Genomic DNA, 16,960 nt, shown 5'->3' with positions numbered 1-16,960 from the left:
GGGCCTACATACTCTGTCACGAGTGGCCTGAGGCCAGCTGGAGGAAGGCGCCTGAGGAAGGCCAGCCCCAGGAGGAAGGCGCAATCGGCGTCCCCACCTGTTCAGCCGTCAATGGCTGTGACGTAATCATCGGGCGCCCTGTAACATCATCATTGGGCACCCTGGACTGGCGGAGCCCTAGGAGACCGCCTAGTCTGCCTAGGCTCACGGGCTGCCCGTGCTCTCAGTTTCTTCTTGCTGGCAGATGTTATTGCTATCAAGAAAGTGACCTTCCAGAAGAAGAAGAGGAGGAAGAAGCAGGAAGCCAGCCAGGGGATTGACGCTTCCCACCTCCCACCTGTGAGCCATGACAGCACAAGATGGAGGAATAGTGTCCCTGAAGTGAGGGCAGACTGTAAGTCCTTGAGGAACCTGGCAGTCATGTTGTGGAGGAAAACTGACACGCTCTTAAGCCAAGGATGAAAAGCTGAAATAACCACCAAACAGACCTTAAGAGATGAAACAGACAGACCCTGGAGTTTAAAATGCAGGAGGTAATCCAGGATTATCTGTAACGGGTCCCTCTCAGCTCAAACACCTTTATTCTAAGTCCAGCATGCAAACAGTTTCCTTTACCAGGTAAGTTGCTCTGCTACCCAGCCAGACTTGTTGGGCATTGGCCAAGCACAGCCTGTCATGCACGTTCAATCATGCAGCAGTAAGGCTGTCAAGTTCAGATGCAACAGTCTGCCATGGTTAGGACACAACAAGTCTGGCTGGAGTGGTTAAGGGGGTGGCCACGAAGAGGTCCAGCAGACAACCAAGTCAGCACTAGCACAGCCAAGCCAACATTATGAAGATTACTTTTGCTTTGTCCTTCTTGATCTTCACAAAGATACTCTTAATGGCATTAGAGGGGAGGTGTTCAGAGGCCCCAACCATGGAGCAGGAAAGTGTCCAACTGGGAGCCTCTGTCAATCCCCACCCGCCAATCAAACAAAAAGCACTTTCTGTTGTACCTGGTTGCAATCAAGTCTACCTGGGGAGTTCCCCCACCTTTGGAAAATGATGCTGATTAACTGGATGGAGCGACTACTCGTGGTGAGAAGAGAAGGTCCTGTTAAGGTGATCTGCCAAAATGCTTCTAGCTGCTGAACACAGGTTCCAAAGCCTAAGGAATTCTTGGCAAAGGGCTGAGGATCAGGCTCTACCTTTCTTATTGGTGTAGAACATAGAGGCAATAATGTCCATTAGGACTTAAACCACCCTACATTTTATGAGAGGCAGGAAAGCTTAACAGGATAAGTGTACCACTCTGAGCTCCCTTACATTTATGGGCAAACAGAGATTGCAACTCAATGACCTTGCACGCCAAGATCACTCAGATGGGCTCTCCATCCCCAATCCAAAGCATTGGAGACCTAGGTGACCGATGGAGATACGGTTGTGAAGGGGACTGTTTCCAACACTGATGCAAGGTCCAACCACTAAGTGAAAAGCAACGACAGAATGTGATCTGGAATCTTGACTATCTGGCCTATGTTTGTCTATTGATGATGTAGACCAATGCCAGCACACCTGTAGGGGCTGAACATGGAGCTGTGCAGGCTGCCATTTGGCCCAACAGCCTCAAGCATAAATGAGCAGTGGTGCGGGCTTTCATATGTGAGACTAGGTCTGATGTAATGCAGAATCAGGCTTTTGGGACATAGGCCTTGGGTGAGTAGAATCAAGGACTGCTCCTCTGTACTATATGTACTGCACCAGAAAAAATATGTTTCTCCTTTAATCAACAGTCCTACACTGCGACATATGGAGCAACCAGATTGAAAATGCTGCCACACCTGATGCCAAGACTCCCCTCCACCCAAGGGGGCACCAAGTTGCCATGCCAGCGGAGGAGGGAAGCCCCTCCCTGCTGGCCTCAGCACCAAGCTGCCACAGCTGGTGGGGGGGAGCACCCCTCCTCACAGTCCCCAACAGGGATCTGCCCAGGTAAGCATAAACCCCAACCCCCTGCCAGCTCTGAAGACCTCATCCCAGCTCTTCCCCAAAGGCCACACCTCCTCCTGCACTTCAACCCCCAGCCCTAAGTACCTGATCAAAACTCAGTGTCACTCATGGAATGTAGGACTTCATCCATCTTGGCAGAGAACAGCTTGTCCCTATCAAAGGGGAGGTCTTCTAACTTAGTCTGTATTTCTCACAGGATATCTAATGCTCCCACAACGCCATCTATTGCTATTTTGTGTGTGGCCATGGCCGCAATGTCGAGGGATGCTTGAAGCACTGTTCTAGCTATGAGCTGTCTCTTGCTTGGAATTGTTGCCTCTTATCCTCAAGAGATTTCACCAAGCTACTCATTCAGTAATTATCATGGTTATCTTTTGCTGACAATGCTGTGTAATTGGCTGTGTGGAATTGCAGAACTGCCAAAGAACAGACTTTCTGTCCAAATAGATCCCTCTTCCAATCCTTGTCCAGGTGTGAATTGGGATTCCAGTTGTTTACCACTTTGGTTGGCTGCATCTACCACTATGGAATTGGGCTCTGGTGTGAAAAAAAGAAAGTCCATGGCTCTATTAGGTACTTAATATATTCTGTCTGCACATTTGCAGGTCGGAGGAATAATGGTGAGTGTTTGCCACACTTTGTGCTCGTTCCATCAAGGCATCATTTTTGGAAGGCTATCTTTGCTGTAGAAGAGGTATGTACAATTTTTAAAAGCTGGTGTTAGTTTTCTCTTCCAGCAGAATCTTCTGCCTGCATGCTACCCACCTGAAAAACTGAACATGTTTAAAGTCATCTGCAGCAGTGGAAAGTGCACATCTGGAGACTATCATGATTTGTAAGCAGGTGAGTGATCTCCAATTCTTCTCTGGTGCCTCTGAAGGCTCTGCTAATGAGGCTGTTGTTAAGTCTCTGTTTGAGGAGTGGGAGGTTTGGAGAAATGAGATAGAGTAGGCTGCCCATGGATCCCATTATGGCCACTGCATAGACACTGGCATGGGAAGTGCATCCAAGGATTGGTGAGTCAAGGATGCATGTTGTTGGCAAGTTGCTCTCTGGTTCTTGTGTGGAACATTGGTGGCCCAGTTCCTGATTGTGAGAGGTAGCCTAATGAGAAGACTGTCTCCTCAAGATCCTCCTAGTCTTTGCTGGAAAATGGTAATGTAGTGATGGAATCTGGTTGTTAATGCTGGTGAGCCACTGGTGCCGAACAGAGGAGAACTGGAAGTAGAAGTTACTCCCATGTCAGCCTTATGCAGTGCTGTTATTTTTGGTGTTATATCTTTCTGTGCCAATGCTTTAGATGGTAGATGCTTGGTGGCAATCGTTTGCGTGTGGCCTTAGCTGGTGCTGGTGATACCACCCTTGTTATCTCTGTGGGTGGTTCCAATGAAGTTGATGGAGGCATCCCCAGTGGCAAAGGCTGTGGCACTGTGTCCTTCATAGGAGTTGGTGCAATGGAGGAGGCTATTTTGTGCCTACAACTTGACTCCTTTCCCTTCCCAGCTGAGGTCCCTGTACAGATGGTGGTAGGTGTCCAGTGCATCAAAGGTGCTCACTCTGCTTGAGGTTGACAGAGGGCAGAGAACTCAGTAGGAACCACTTTTTTAATAGTCCTTTGCTTGGGAAGAATGTGTCCTTTTTCCTCATTTTTTTTAAATAGAGGAATTGGCACTTGCTCTGTCTACCAAGGATGTGTCCAGAGAGTCCCTTGTCCAGGATCCAACGTGGGCATTGTGGATTTCTCAATTAAGATGAATTGAAGTAGGAGATACCTGTCTCTCCTCACTTGGGCTTTCAGGTTGCTGCAGTAATCACACTTTTGTGTTATGCACGGCTCACCTAAAGAGCAGATGCATTGCGTCGTATAACAAACAACATCTCTTGAAATCTGAGGATCCAGGCATATTTTTGACATCCCTTGTAGAAGTAACTTAGGATGGGGGAAAAATGGAAGTGAATTATTTTCTTTTTGGAATGAACTGAAACTTAATTCTAAACTGAGTAATTACTAGTAACTGAATCTTACTAAATAATCTAACTTCTAGTATAGTATTTCTTCACATTGCTGAAGAGCTCTGTCTCTGGTAGAGGACAGCTGAGAGAGAACAAAAGGAGTCAGGCTGGGTGCATGCTAGATATGGCACTGTGAGACAGCTACTGTGCATGCCCGTCCCAACCAGGTACTGCTACCAAAAATCTGATCAACAGCGTCAGGATGCACCAGCGCCTCAAGTGGAGCACCCATAGGGACAGCGCTCAAAGGAGGGTTATGTTGTTTCCCTTAATGTTCAATATCACTTTCCAAAAGGGAGAGCAGGACTGCTGCTAGTAACCACTGTTACCATCTTCAACCCCATTCTCCTTTCCCCACGCCATATCTTAACACACAAAGATAGTCTTAACCAGGGCGGTAGGTTTGCAGAAATTTTAGTGGTGTGCAGAATCCACATCTCTCCCCCACCCTAAGTCCTTTCCTTCATCTGCCTAAGGTTCTGGGAGGGAGCTCTGGTGCTGAGTGTAAGCTCAGGACTGTGGCAGGGATGTGGGATGCAGGAAGGGGTGATGGGTCTGGCTCTGGGAAGGAATGTGGGGAGGGAATCTGGGTGCAGGCCCTGAGAGGAAGTTTGGGGGTAGGAGGAGGGCGTGGCACTTATCTAGTGCAACCTCTGGCAGCAACTCCTAGGCAAGGGGAGGCAGGGGTTTCCAAGTGCTGCTGCCCCCACATTTTCCCATTGGCTGTAGGGGTATTCAGGGGGAAGGCAATTCATGGATACACACACCCCTAGGAGCAGCAGGGACATGCCAGCAGCTGAGTAGAGTGAGCACTAGGGGGCCCCAGGCTGTTTTAAAAATCACTAGTGGGAGGCAGGCAGGGGTAGGAGATACATTTGGGAAAGCAAAATTTGGTGAAGCTGGGTCCCAGACCAGGAACATTCCTGGTGCCTGGGCAACATGGGTCCACTGAACTTGCTGCCCATTGTCTGAACTATGGGAGAGCACATGAATCAAATACTTAGGTTTAACTTGAGCATGTTACCCAGAAATCCTTGTAACATTAGCCAACTGTTTACAGCACCAAGGGAAATCAAATTAGTAGCTCTTGAAAGTATATACTATCTTGAGTACTCAAACCCTAATACCAACAATAAAAGACTAATAATGATAATAGCAAACTGCCTAAATGCTATTCCGTTAAGCTGAAAATATTAAAGGAAGAGTCTAAACCTCTTCACGCAGGATTTAGGAGCAATATTAAAGATGGGAGACAGTAGAGATGAGAAAGCTAGACATACTATGAATGTCTTTGAGCACCACCCAGCTAACCCTTGGGGATCTGATCTTTTACTGGAAAAGTACTTTGGAATATCAGCATGAAAGCTAGCTAGCAAGAAACAGTCTGTAAATGCAGCTAATAAAAAAAAAATCTGTAATGGAGAAGCTGGGTGGCTTTCTGCTCAAACCAACCCAAGACTGTTTTGTAAGTATTTACCTTCAAATACCGCTCCAATTTCTTGCTGATTAGTTTGTTATTGAGAATACTTCTTGCAACTACTAAAGAGGATTTCTTGGACTGCTCCATCATGGCCTAAAGGGAAGAAGAGTATTTAAAGAAGTTTTTGGAATTGAGTCCTGTAACACTTCAGCAGTTGCCTCTAGCCACATGTTTATCAGTTAGTGCAGACATGCTGTGACTATAGATATGAAATTTGATTTTCAGACATATCTGCCATCATTTACCACCAAATTTAGTGTTGGTAAATTCAGCATGCTTCAGAATTTGTATTGACCATGCACTGCTTTAGAGGTTAAGTGAGTGGGGTAATGGGGATGTGACTTTTGGCACAGATGGAATGTAGTTTGTTTTTTTTAGCACCAGGAAGAAATTCTCATTTTTCAATCCTTTAATGGGCAGCAGCAGAGGCAACATGAGAACTCTGATAAAGCGTATGTAGTAGAGGGACATAGAGCACCTGAACAAGTCTTCTGTTGCCAGTGGCTTCCAAGGTACTCAACTACCTCACTGCACTCTCAATATCTGGCACATTATTAATTGGTAGCCATTCCATTGCTAACATGCGTAAGTGCCAATATTTAAACTGCCACTGGGCTTCAGAATCCACACCTCCTTTAGCGATATGGGACAATTCTCAGCCATCTGCTCAGATGATCTGTTTGCAGATTGAGAAAGGCTTTTTAACATAGGAGGATCTTTTTAATACAAGAAAAGCCAGAACATCTCAGAATGGATTCTACAGCCAGTGCGTTATAGAAGACATGGTATCCTGACAGCATGTTACATCATTGTTCCACAAAATATGAAGAGATTACTTTTTTGCTGACCACTTACAAGAGTCAAGATCAGTGTTCTACAATAATAGACCACCACATTGCAGTATCACAACTGTGAGCTGTTGCCATATAGAGACTGCTACTGTAGAAAGCTTTAAAAAGACTATTCCTGATTTTTAGGTCCCATTTTCCCATATACCCCATAGGCTGTATGAATGTAATCCTATCAAGTTTTTAGCATTTATCAGCTTGTTTTTTTTATTAAAACCCTGCAACCAGCAGTAAGTCCATCTCCACATCTGCCCAGCCAGTTATAGCATGTGTATATAAAAGCCAATATGCCACATTTAACCAATTGCATGCTTACTCTGCGGTTGTGGTTGTGGTCAAGGGACTTCAGGTGCTTCTGAATAATTCCATATTGCATTGGGATGAAGAGGTCACATGCAGCACAATGAGCAGCCTCCACCTTTTTAATAAAGTGTTCCATGCCAATATCTGAGGAGAGACAGGAGCTTTGTTCACCTGCTGTGGTAGCCACATTGCATGCACTTGAGGGAGTTTTGCAGCTTGTTCTACACGTTCACTTTTTTTTAAAATACTCATGCACCTCTGGAGACTGTTTCCTACAATATGATGCTCAGTCTTGACCAATAAAGATAGCTAATATGGCTGAGGCCCAAAGTACCCACAAAGGCTTTACACCACAAAGATGCAACAGTGAGTAGTAACATTCATCAGCATATAGACTATAGTATCCAAAATGTTTCCAGCTAGGTCATTACCAAGCGAGCCTTGGTGCAGCTGTCTACTATGTCAGTGGTTCTCAACCAAAGGTACACATACCCCTGAGGATATCCAGAGGTCTTCCAGGAGGTACATCAATTCATCTAGATATTTGCTAGGCTACATAAAAAGCACTAGCAAAGTCAGTACAAACTAAGATTTCATATGACTTATTTATGCTGCTCCATACACTATAAATTGGCATGAAAGTACTTTATAGTCCAAATGATTTATTTTATGATGGTAATAATGAGAAAGTAAACATTTTTTTCACTAATAGAGTGTTGTGAGCCTTTTTGTTTCTGATTTTTGTAAGCAAGTAATTTTAAAGTAAGATGAAACCTGGAGTTATGCAAGACAAAAATCAGACTCCTGAAATGGGTACTGGAAAGGTTGAGCACCACTGTACACTCATCCCTCCTGTTTACACCCCCTCCGTGACATTTCTGCTAGAAAGAGGTATGGCTTTCCATTTACTATCTACTACATATTTGAGAGAGTTTATCCATCTGTCTGTTCAAGAACTCCTAAATGGTAAGAGCTATGACCACCAAATTCAGTACAGTTTTTTCTTATCATAACTTAAAGCAAGGTAAGGGTTTGGTTGTGCCAGGAAAATGGGAATGTTCATAATGGGATTGCTTCTGTATGGTTTTATAAGAAGGGAGACAGAATCACCAGTCAGGTGAAAGAGGCTGGTTGGAGGTGGCACCTCCCCTCCCTCTGGATAGGGTGGGAGCATGTCCCCAGCCAGCTCCTTTCCCCTGACTCCCACCCTCCAGGCACCCTTGGGGAGGGGCAAAGGTCCCCCCCATTCATACAAGAACATTACTGGCTGTTCCCTTTAATCAGGGAATTAGTGGAAAGTGCAGTTTCCTGCATTCCTCACTCTGGCTGGGAAGTGCAGGGGGCAGATGAACCTGGACCTGCCCCAGACAGGAAACATGCACCCCTCCCTAGCTGTGCCTGCTGCAACAGCCATGGAGAGGCGCTTTTCACTTGGCCCCAAATTGCTGTGGTGAGAGGGCTGGAATAATCCTCTCTCTCCAGGGAAGCCTGAATTCTGAACCACTCATCTCCAACCCCATCCCACAACAATGCATGGACATTTTCATTTTATTTTCCAAATAATAAAAATTGAATTAAGGACCTGAGCAACTCGTCTAGAATTCTAAATTTTACTCTAACATATGAGAAATAAGGCTCCAGTATATTAATCTAATGATTACGCTTATCTGAAATTAGAAAAATTATTTTAGCATGTAAAGTAACTATTAGAGCATAAATAGGGGAAAAGGAGTTCCCATCTTGCACAGAGTAACACCAGCTATAGATACGCATTCCTAATAAATATTTAAGTTTTCCATGCGTCATTAATAGCTTTTTAAAGTGTGGCTCCATTCTGGAAGTTTACTTTGAGAAAAAAAAGTGCCTCAACTGTACTCCATTTCTGAATAGGATCAGATGATTTAAGTAACAAAAATACTTTACTCCTGTTGGTGCTGTAGAGCTAATTTTATTTCTTCTTATTTATCAGCCTTGTTTGCCATATTACAATTTACATGGCACTAGTGGGACAGATTTGCAACAGTAATTAGGTTGTACAGGTTCCAAAAACATAGCCTGGTTTGCTAAATCTTTAGTGGTAACAAAAACAAAGTTTGATTCTCAGATCTCAGTTTTAACCAAGCTTTGCTTGTGAACTGGGCACATTTTAAAGATTCAGTATAACACAAACAAGGCACCTCACAATGGCTTTTATTTTTCCCATTTTCCGAGGAAAGCTGTACATTTAGGTAGCTTCACAAAAGACAAAACCATGAAGATGAAGGGATTTGCTCTTACCTTGGGTAAGATCTTGATCTTTATAGATCTGTTGGATAACTGCATTAATATCTTCAATTGCTTTGCGGCGTTCTTCAGTTTTCTTTGTTTTGTTAGCAACATAATCCTGTATTGTACAAAAATATTTATCATCATCATCAGCTACACATCTGACCACTCTAGATAAATGTGAATTCAAAAATGCAAAAACCACAACTTATATTGTAGGGATATCAATGGGTAGTCGACTACATAATTAAGTTAGGACTTTACGTAGGGGAGCTTTACGCAGGGGGCTGGACTCGATCTCCTGAGCTCTCTTCCAGCCCTATGTTTCTATGATTCTGATAACCCTTGGCGGGTTTTAAGCAGGCTCACCATGAGCACCAGATCTGCCTGTGCCTGCCCTCCTCCCCCGAGCTACTGCCTCTGATAGAGAGGCAGCCGTGTGGAGGGTAAAGGGGGCAGGCTAGAGCTGATATTCATGGGGATCTGGCTTTCAGGCAGGCTTGAGGACCCCCCCCCTTGCCGTGATAGGGGGAGCCAGCTCCTCTCAGCACCAGCTCTGTAGTGTGTAACAATACGGCTTTTCTGTAGCCATGTTGGAAGGCCTGTTCTAGGCCTGAACCAAAGCCGCCTTCTGTAGCCAGACTGAAGAGTAGCAGCCATTACTGAAAGGCCTGGAGTCACATACTCACAGTTCCATCTAAATTGTATTAAAAAATGTTACACCAGGCTGTGAGCAGGGGACTTTGTCCTGATAGCTCCCCCACAGTCACCAGATAAAGAAACATCTCAAGATGGGTAAAGAAAACTTAAGTAACACCATTCTGTCTGGCAAGAAACTGCTTATCAATAGAGAATGTTGTGGACTCCTCATCCTATGATCATTGTCACTATACTTTCCTGTTGTTTGACTGTGTGATCTCTGTCTGGTTTGTAACTGTTTCTGTCTACTGTATAATTAATTTTGCTAGGTGTAAATCAATTAAGGTGGTGGGGTATGATTGGTTAGGTAATTTTGTTACGATTGATTAGTAAAATTATACTAAAATAATTGGTTAAGGTATAGCTAAGCAAGACTCAGGGTTCATTATATACAGACAGTCCCCGGGTTACATGGATCCGACTTACATCGGATCCCTACTTACAAACGGGATGAGGCAACTAGCTGCTTCCCCCCAGCAGACCAGGGAGACGTGAAGCTAGCGCCCCCCCCAGCAGACCAGGGAGACGCGGAGCGGCTTTTCTCAGCAGACACCTCAGCTTGAGAATAAAGGACTGAGGGAAGTGAGGTATGGGAGAATAAAACTGAGCTCTGGAGAAATGTTTGGCTAGAGTTTCCCCTACAATATGTACCAGTTCCGACTTACATACAAATTCAACTTAAGAACAAACCTACAGTCCCTATCTTGTACGTAACCCGGGGACTGCCTGTAAACTGGGATTCAAAAAGGAGAAGAAGAAGATCAGAAACAACAGAAGGACGAAAAGGCTAGAAGACCAGGAGGAAGGAGGAAGACCTGGAAACCAGAACTCACCTCCAAGACACAGCCTAAGACCAGAGAGACTGCTATTGCCTGACCAACAATGGAAGTCTGCCTGCCTTTTATCAGGATTGGTGAGCATGACCCTGTGTGCTTAGGATGTGTATTCTGCTTGTTTGGGAATTGTTAATAAATAGAGGATAAGGATATTACTGTGTGAGGCTCTTTCAGTGGCTAAAGATCCTGCCGGAAGTTACGCCCTGAGCCCTAGGAATTGGGTAAGGGTGGGTGTATAAATTAATAGGGTTGCACCTTGAGCCCTAGGAATTGGGTAAAGGTGTGTGTCCCTCCAGCGTGGAAGGGATAGAGAAACTGGTGCAGGTAACAAGAGCTGCTTCCTCCTTCCGTGGTGCTGCCTCTACAGCAGTGCAGGGAGATGAGGAGCATCAAGGGAAGCTGCCACAAAGCAGCTTCTATCTGCGGCAGCCTCGACTCAATGCTGACCAAGGCTGCTCCAGCATGCCATGGAGCAGCCCCTGTCCACGGAGAGCCTGGGCCTGCTTCAGACAGAGGCTGGACTGAGGCAGCAGCACCTGTCTGGATGGGGATGATGCTTTCTGTGGACAGGGGCTGCTGCCACAGACCAGCCTCTGTCCCCCGGGAGCTTGGACCCCCCCGACAGAGGCTGCTGCCACAGACCAGACTCTGTCTGCAGCGGGTTCAGGCTCACCACAGACGGAAGCAGCTCCATTGTTTTGCTGGAGCACTCTCTGCGCATGGGGAGCTTGGAACCCCTGCAGACAAGGACTGCTGCTGCCCTGCACTGGTGCCTCTGTATCAACAGGCAGCTGGTCTGCACAGGGAGCTGGTTTTTAAACTGCCTCCCCTTGTGAACTGGCTCCTGCCTGCTACCCCGTGCTGCTATCTCTGATAGAGGAAGCAGCGTGAGGCGGCAGGGGGCTCCCTGGCAATGGGACCAGGAGTCCACTGCCTGACAGCCCCACCCCTCTCATTTAAAAAAAAAAAAAAAACCCCCCTCTCTCCCCCCTCTCATTTTTTAAAAAAAACCCACTCTACTACTGGTGTAGTTGGCTATTTGCATCTGTAATGTAAAGGAAGAATACATCTTCCTACAAAAAAAGACTGAGGTAGGATTTATGTTCCTTATCCTGGGTAGAGATCCTAAATTGGAGTAATTTATATCTGTGATGAGCAGCATCAACCACTAGCAAATTTGGCTGTAAATGTAAGAATAAAAGTCCATGCTCTAGGAAGGAACAAAGTCAGCTCTGTCAGCTCACCTGTTGGTGGGAGGGGCTGAGGCTGGTGTTTGCCATACCTTATCGGCTGCTTCCATGATTGAAAAGTTGTGGAGATCGGGAGAAATCCCAGATGATTGGAAAAAGGCAAACATAGTGCCCATCTTCAAAAAAGGGAAGAAGGATGATCCAGTGAACTATAGGCCGGTCAGTCTTACCTCAGTTCCTGGAAAAATCATGGAAGGGATCCTTAAGGAATCCATTTTGAGGCACTTGGAAGACAGGAAAGTGATTAGGAATAGTCAGCATGGATTCACAAAGGGCAAGTCGTGCCTGACCAATCTGATTAGCTTCTATTATGAGGTAACTGGCTCTGTGGATGTGGGAAAGTCAGTGGATGTGATATACCTTGACTTTAGCAAGGCTTCTGATACGGTCTCCCACAATATTCTTGCCAGCAAGTTAAGGGAATGTGGACTGGATAAATGGACAGTAAGATAGATAGAAAGATGGCTAGAAGGCCGGGCCCAGCGGGTAGTGATCAACGGCTCGATGTCAGGATGGCGGTCTGTTTCTAGCGGAGTGCCCCAAGGTTCGGTTCTAGGACCGATTTTGTTCAATATCTTTATCGAGGGGATGGATTGCTCCCTCAGCAGGTTTGCGGATGACACTAAGCTAGGGGGAGGGGTAGATATGCTTGAGGGCAGAGATAGGGTCCAGAGTGACTTAGACAAATTGGAGGATTGGGCCACAAGAAATCTGATGAGGTTCAACAAGGACGAGTGCAGAGTCCTGCATATGGGACGGAAGAATCCCAAGCATAGTTACAAGCTGGGGACCAACCAGTTAAGTAGTAGTTCTGCAGAAAAGGACCTGGGGGTTACAGTGGAAGAGAAGCTGGATATGAGTCAACAGTGTGCCCTTGTAGCCAAGAAAACTAATGGCATATTAGGTTGCATTAAGAGGAGCATTGCCAGCAGATCCAGAGATGTCATTATTCCCCTTTATTCGGCTTTGGTGAGGCCACATCTGGAGTATTGTGTCCAGTTCTGGGCTCCCCACTACAAAAAGGATGTGGATACATTGGAGAGGGTCCAGCGGAAGGCAACGAAAATGATTAGGGGGCTAGAGCATATGACTTATGAGGAGAGGCTGAGGGAGTTGGATCTGTTTAGTCTGCAGAAGCAAAGAGTGAGGGGAGATTTGATAGCAGCCTTCAACTTCCTGAAGGGCGGTTCCAAAGAGGATGGAGAGAGGCTGTTCTCAGTAGTGACAGATGGCAGAACAAGGAGCAATGGTCTCAAGTTGTGGTGGGAGAGGTCCAGGTTGGATATTAGGAAAAACTATTTCCCTAGGAGGGTGGTGAAGCACTGGAGTGGGTTACCTAGGGAAGTAGTGGAGTCTCCATCCCTAGCAGTGTTTAAGTCTCGGCTTGACAAAGCCCTGGCTGGGTTGATTTAGTTGGGATTGGTCCTGCCTAGAGCAGGGGACTGGACTTGATGACCTTCTGAGGTCTCTTCCAGCTCTGTGGTTCTATGATTCTATGATTGCCTCATCAATTGGCAGCGCTATCTTTGGCCTGGCTGCTGACTGTAAATTCTTTAGGAGCCTATGTTGTTTCCCTTGAACCTCTAAAAGGCTAACCTCTTGGCTAGTGGCAATTTGCTTGAATAATTCTTCGATTGCTTCAAATCATCCGTCGGTGATGAATCAGCCAGGATCACCACTTCATCAGGCGAGGAAGATGATTGGTCAGTCGGTGAAGTGTCGAGGGGCTGAGCATCGTCCTCATCCATGATTTGTCCCTCTTCGGTGTCCAAGTCCACTGTTGGAGGAGGGCTGTGAGAGCAAGAGGCTATGACAGGTCTGTCAGCAGGTGTTGAGGGTGTGGTTAAATAATGACTTGAGGATGACCACTGATGCCAAGAGGACCAACAGTGTGGATAATGATGTGGATGATAAAACCAGTCTGAGAACCATGGAGCATGATGAGGGTATTGTGATGTGTGTCTATCATAAGGTGCATGTGATTTGGCAGGAGAAGAATATTTGGAAGCAAATACACTCCTCAAGTCATCCTCCAGCTCAGTCAGTGATCTGGGTGAGCAAGGAGACTGTCTCAACGATCGAGGGGATGGAGATGGCTGTTTCGAAGTAGTGCCTTGCGCTAATGTCAAGCGCAGCACTGAAATTGGCACCAGCATGTCGCAGTCGTTTCTGCCCAAAGAGGAACAGTGCCGAACCACGGTATCATCTATAGCAGTGCCACTGAGTGTGGTGCTGATTGAGGGGGCATCTGTGCCGGTGAGGAGGGTGCCAGTTCCAGGCTCGGTGTGTATGGTAAAGGTCTGGTGAACTTTGATCATGCCTTTTGTGGTGCCAATGTTTTAGTCGGTACCTGCAGTGCTAAAGGCTTGTCCGGTTCCCTGGCATCTGTGCTGCTCTAGGCGGTGCATTTAAGTCTGAGAAGACTTCAGTTCTGTTACTGATGCAGCATGGCAGCATCTGCTGCCTGATGTGCCCAGGTTGTCTCCTGTACTGACCCTGGGTGGTAAAAACATTTTCTTCGTGGGCAGCTTTGTTGAAGGGAAACTAGCCAGTCTCTTCTGGGTATTGGCAGACACAGCCTGGCTGTTGTTACCCAGGGAGTCTGTGCCTTATCAAAGAGGAGCATACGGAGATGCAGCTCCCTGTTTCTGCGCACTCTGACTGTGAGGCTACAGCAGTGGACACACTTCTGGGGAATGTGTGTCACTCCCAGGCAACAGATGCATGAGGAATGCATGAGGAATGGTCATCCAAGGCTGGCATGGGCTTGCGACCAGTGTTGCATTTCTTAAATCCAGGGGAACCCAGCATTGTGGCAAAATAGACTAACTGTTCCAGTTGTTCTGTGGCGGTTTTGTTCATCTCTCTCTTTCCCCCCTCTCATTTTTAAACAAAAAGGGACATTTAAAACTATGTGCATGAAGAGAAAGGGTTTTTTTATGAGTATAACTAAGTAACAAACAGGGGAAATTAACTAATTATAACTATATTTTCTATCTCTAGGTAAGCTGAGAAGAAGGAGAGCGTTCAAGCTCTGTCTGCAACCAAGGGCAGTTACAAAGGAACAGGGGAGTCGGGCCACGTGGGCAGTGCAAAGGCACAAATGGCATGAGGTGCCTATTGTGCACGTGTGGCCTGACCAGCTACTGTTAGGAAAAGCTCTGATCTGTGGCACCAGAACGACCGGACATCAGCAAAGGAGCACCCACAGGGACCTCATTTGAAGAGGTACCACTGATATTTCATGCAGTTATACGACTATTCAAATTACACAATATCTAACATCCCTAGTGTATTTTATTCCACACTGCAGTTATGCCTTTCATCAAAATATTTCAACACCTTACAGTCCTTTAATCCAGCCCTAACTCTTCTCTTGAAAGCAGTCAAAGACTGTTTGCACTTTACAAATTGTAACATGCTCAAGTCACAGTACAGTTGGTATAGAGCTGGGAATAAGAACTCAGATCATAATGTCCAGTCCTGTGCTCTAATCATACCTGTAGTTTAACATTTAAGTTTTTATAGTCTTGACTATCTGAACTATACAGTCTCATCAACCAACATGTAATAGAGGTACACTGTAATGGCCTGAATAAATGAGAAACTTAACCAAAAGGTTCACCTGAAGGAAGTCAGCAGTCTGCTGAGGCAGTTTTGTTCCAACAAATTTGAAATGCTCCTTGTGGAATTTGCTTTCCAGATGAGCATTCATCTCATCCTCATAGAAGGTCCGATATTTGCACAGAGAACAAACAAACTGTATCCTACCAAGAGAAAGTTAGAATGAAGTAAGAGATCAACTTCCCAAGCTCCTGGGTTCCATTCCAGGCTCCCCACCAGCTTGAAAAGACTAGTCATTCCCTATTTGTATTTAGGGGTAGAGTTAAAGAGCACAGCTTATTCAAGAGGACGGGTGTTACTCCTGGTTTGAATGGTCACATCCTTCCTACATGTTTTAGCCATATTTTAATGTCAGAAGGGACTATTAGCATTAAGTGGTCTGACATCTTGTATCACCAAGGGCAGTAAATTGCACTCAATAATTCCTACATCAAACACAACAATATATGGAAGAGTTAGGGAAGATCTGAAGAAGGATGTCTGTCTTGATTTAAAGATTTTTTTCATTATGCATAATCCATCACAGCCTGTAAGTTGCTCCAATGGTTAATTACCTTCACTATTAGTTGTGCAAGTTATTTTGTGTTAACTTTTCAAGTTTCAGCTTCTAGCCACTGGATATCATTATGCTTTGGTCTATTAGATTAACGCACCCTAGGGTCAGAGAACTCCCTGTGTAGGTATTAAGGGCTTACAGAGAGGACTCTCGTCTAATTGTTTGGTTTATTAAAGAGATGACTGAGCCTCACTGTAAGGCAGGTTTTCAGTCTGAATTGTTCTTGTGACATTTATCTAAACAGTCCTCAATTTTCCAAAATTATTTTTAAAGCATGAACCCCAGAACTGGACACCATATTCCAACACGGGTCTCAGCAATATCATTCACAGAGGGGGGAAGTATTGGTTCGAGTTCTCTATTCTGTAATTAGCTAACAATATTTTGTACTTTTGTAATGCCTTGGCCTTACCAGCTCTCCATGAGGTAAGCCAGTTTTACAGATGTTGGAGAGACTGGTACAGAGAAGGTCAGGCAACTACACCTGGTTTTACAAAAGTCAGTGGTAGAGCCAGGGACAAGGATCAGAACCCAGATGCATAGGTCCATGTTCTAAACATTAGGCAATCCTCCCAGAGTTCTTAGACAGGATGTACACTGTGTCACTGGAAGAGGAAGATGTACCTTTCTACCATGCGATCCCGATGCCTCTTTTTCTGCCTCTCTTGAGTTTTCTTGCCTGCCTGCAATTTGCGCTTGATTTGACTGATCTCTTCTTGAATTGTTAAAGCACCTAAATGTATAAAGCAGGTTGTGTTTCAGGGCACTATTTGTGGACACCAACTGATTAAGAGGATTCACCGAGATACGTTTTGTAGCTAACCTGACATATAGCTCAGATCTGACCAATTTACAGCTGAGTGTTGGAAAGAGCTGCTCCCTTAACAATTCTTGCTTTTGGCCAATTAAAGGCCAAATATTTAAATTGTTAATCTGTTAACAGATGTTCCATCACTCTCTGGCCCAGACTTCAGAAAGGTTGAGCTGGAGCAGGATGAGGATAGAATACCTCTTCTGATAATTTCCTAACCCATAATTTCTGGTGGTGATACAATGCTCCTGGTTGTACTGGGAAAAGATGGCCCAGTTTAGAC

At 45.4% G+C, this 16,960-nt stretch overlaps 1 protein-coding gene across 3 annotated transcripts in view; it reads right to left on the bottom strand.

Moving 5' to 3' along the window:
* Positions 1-16,960, bottom strand: part of AKAP8L (A-kinase anchoring protein 8 like) — a 45,170-nt gene that overhangs the window by 6,369 nt on the left and 21,841 nt on the right. For 2 of the 3 annotated variants that reach the window (XM_075902143.1, XM_075902144.1), the window contains 5 exons: positions 16,491-16,599; positions 15,312-15,453; positions 8,914-9,019; positions 6,650-6,780; positions 5,483-5,578 (listed from right to left, as the gene is read on the bottom strand). In XM_075902143.1, the coding sequence (XP_075758258.1) occupies positions 5,483-5,578; positions 6,650-6,780; positions 8,914-9,019; positions 15,312-15,453; positions 16,491-16,599 (584 nt within the window). Of the gene's footprint in view, positions 1-2,076; positions 3,923-5,482; positions 5,579-6,649; positions 6,781-8,913; positions 9,020-15,311; positions 15,454-16,490; positions 16,600-16,960 lie in introns of all 3 variants that reach the window. The other variant, XR_012896639.1, reaches the window with a different exon arrangement.

The sequence above is a fragment of the Pelodiscus sinensis genome, chromosome 19, assembly GCF_049634645.1.
Source record: "Pelodiscus sinensis isolate JC-2024 chromosome 19, ASM4963464v1, whole genome shotgun sequence".
Classification (NCBI taxonomy): domain Eukaryota; kingdom Metazoa; phylum Chordata; order Testudines; family Trionychidae; genus Pelodiscus; species Pelodiscus sinensis.
This window is presented reverse-complemented; position numbering and strand designations above follow the sequence as displayed.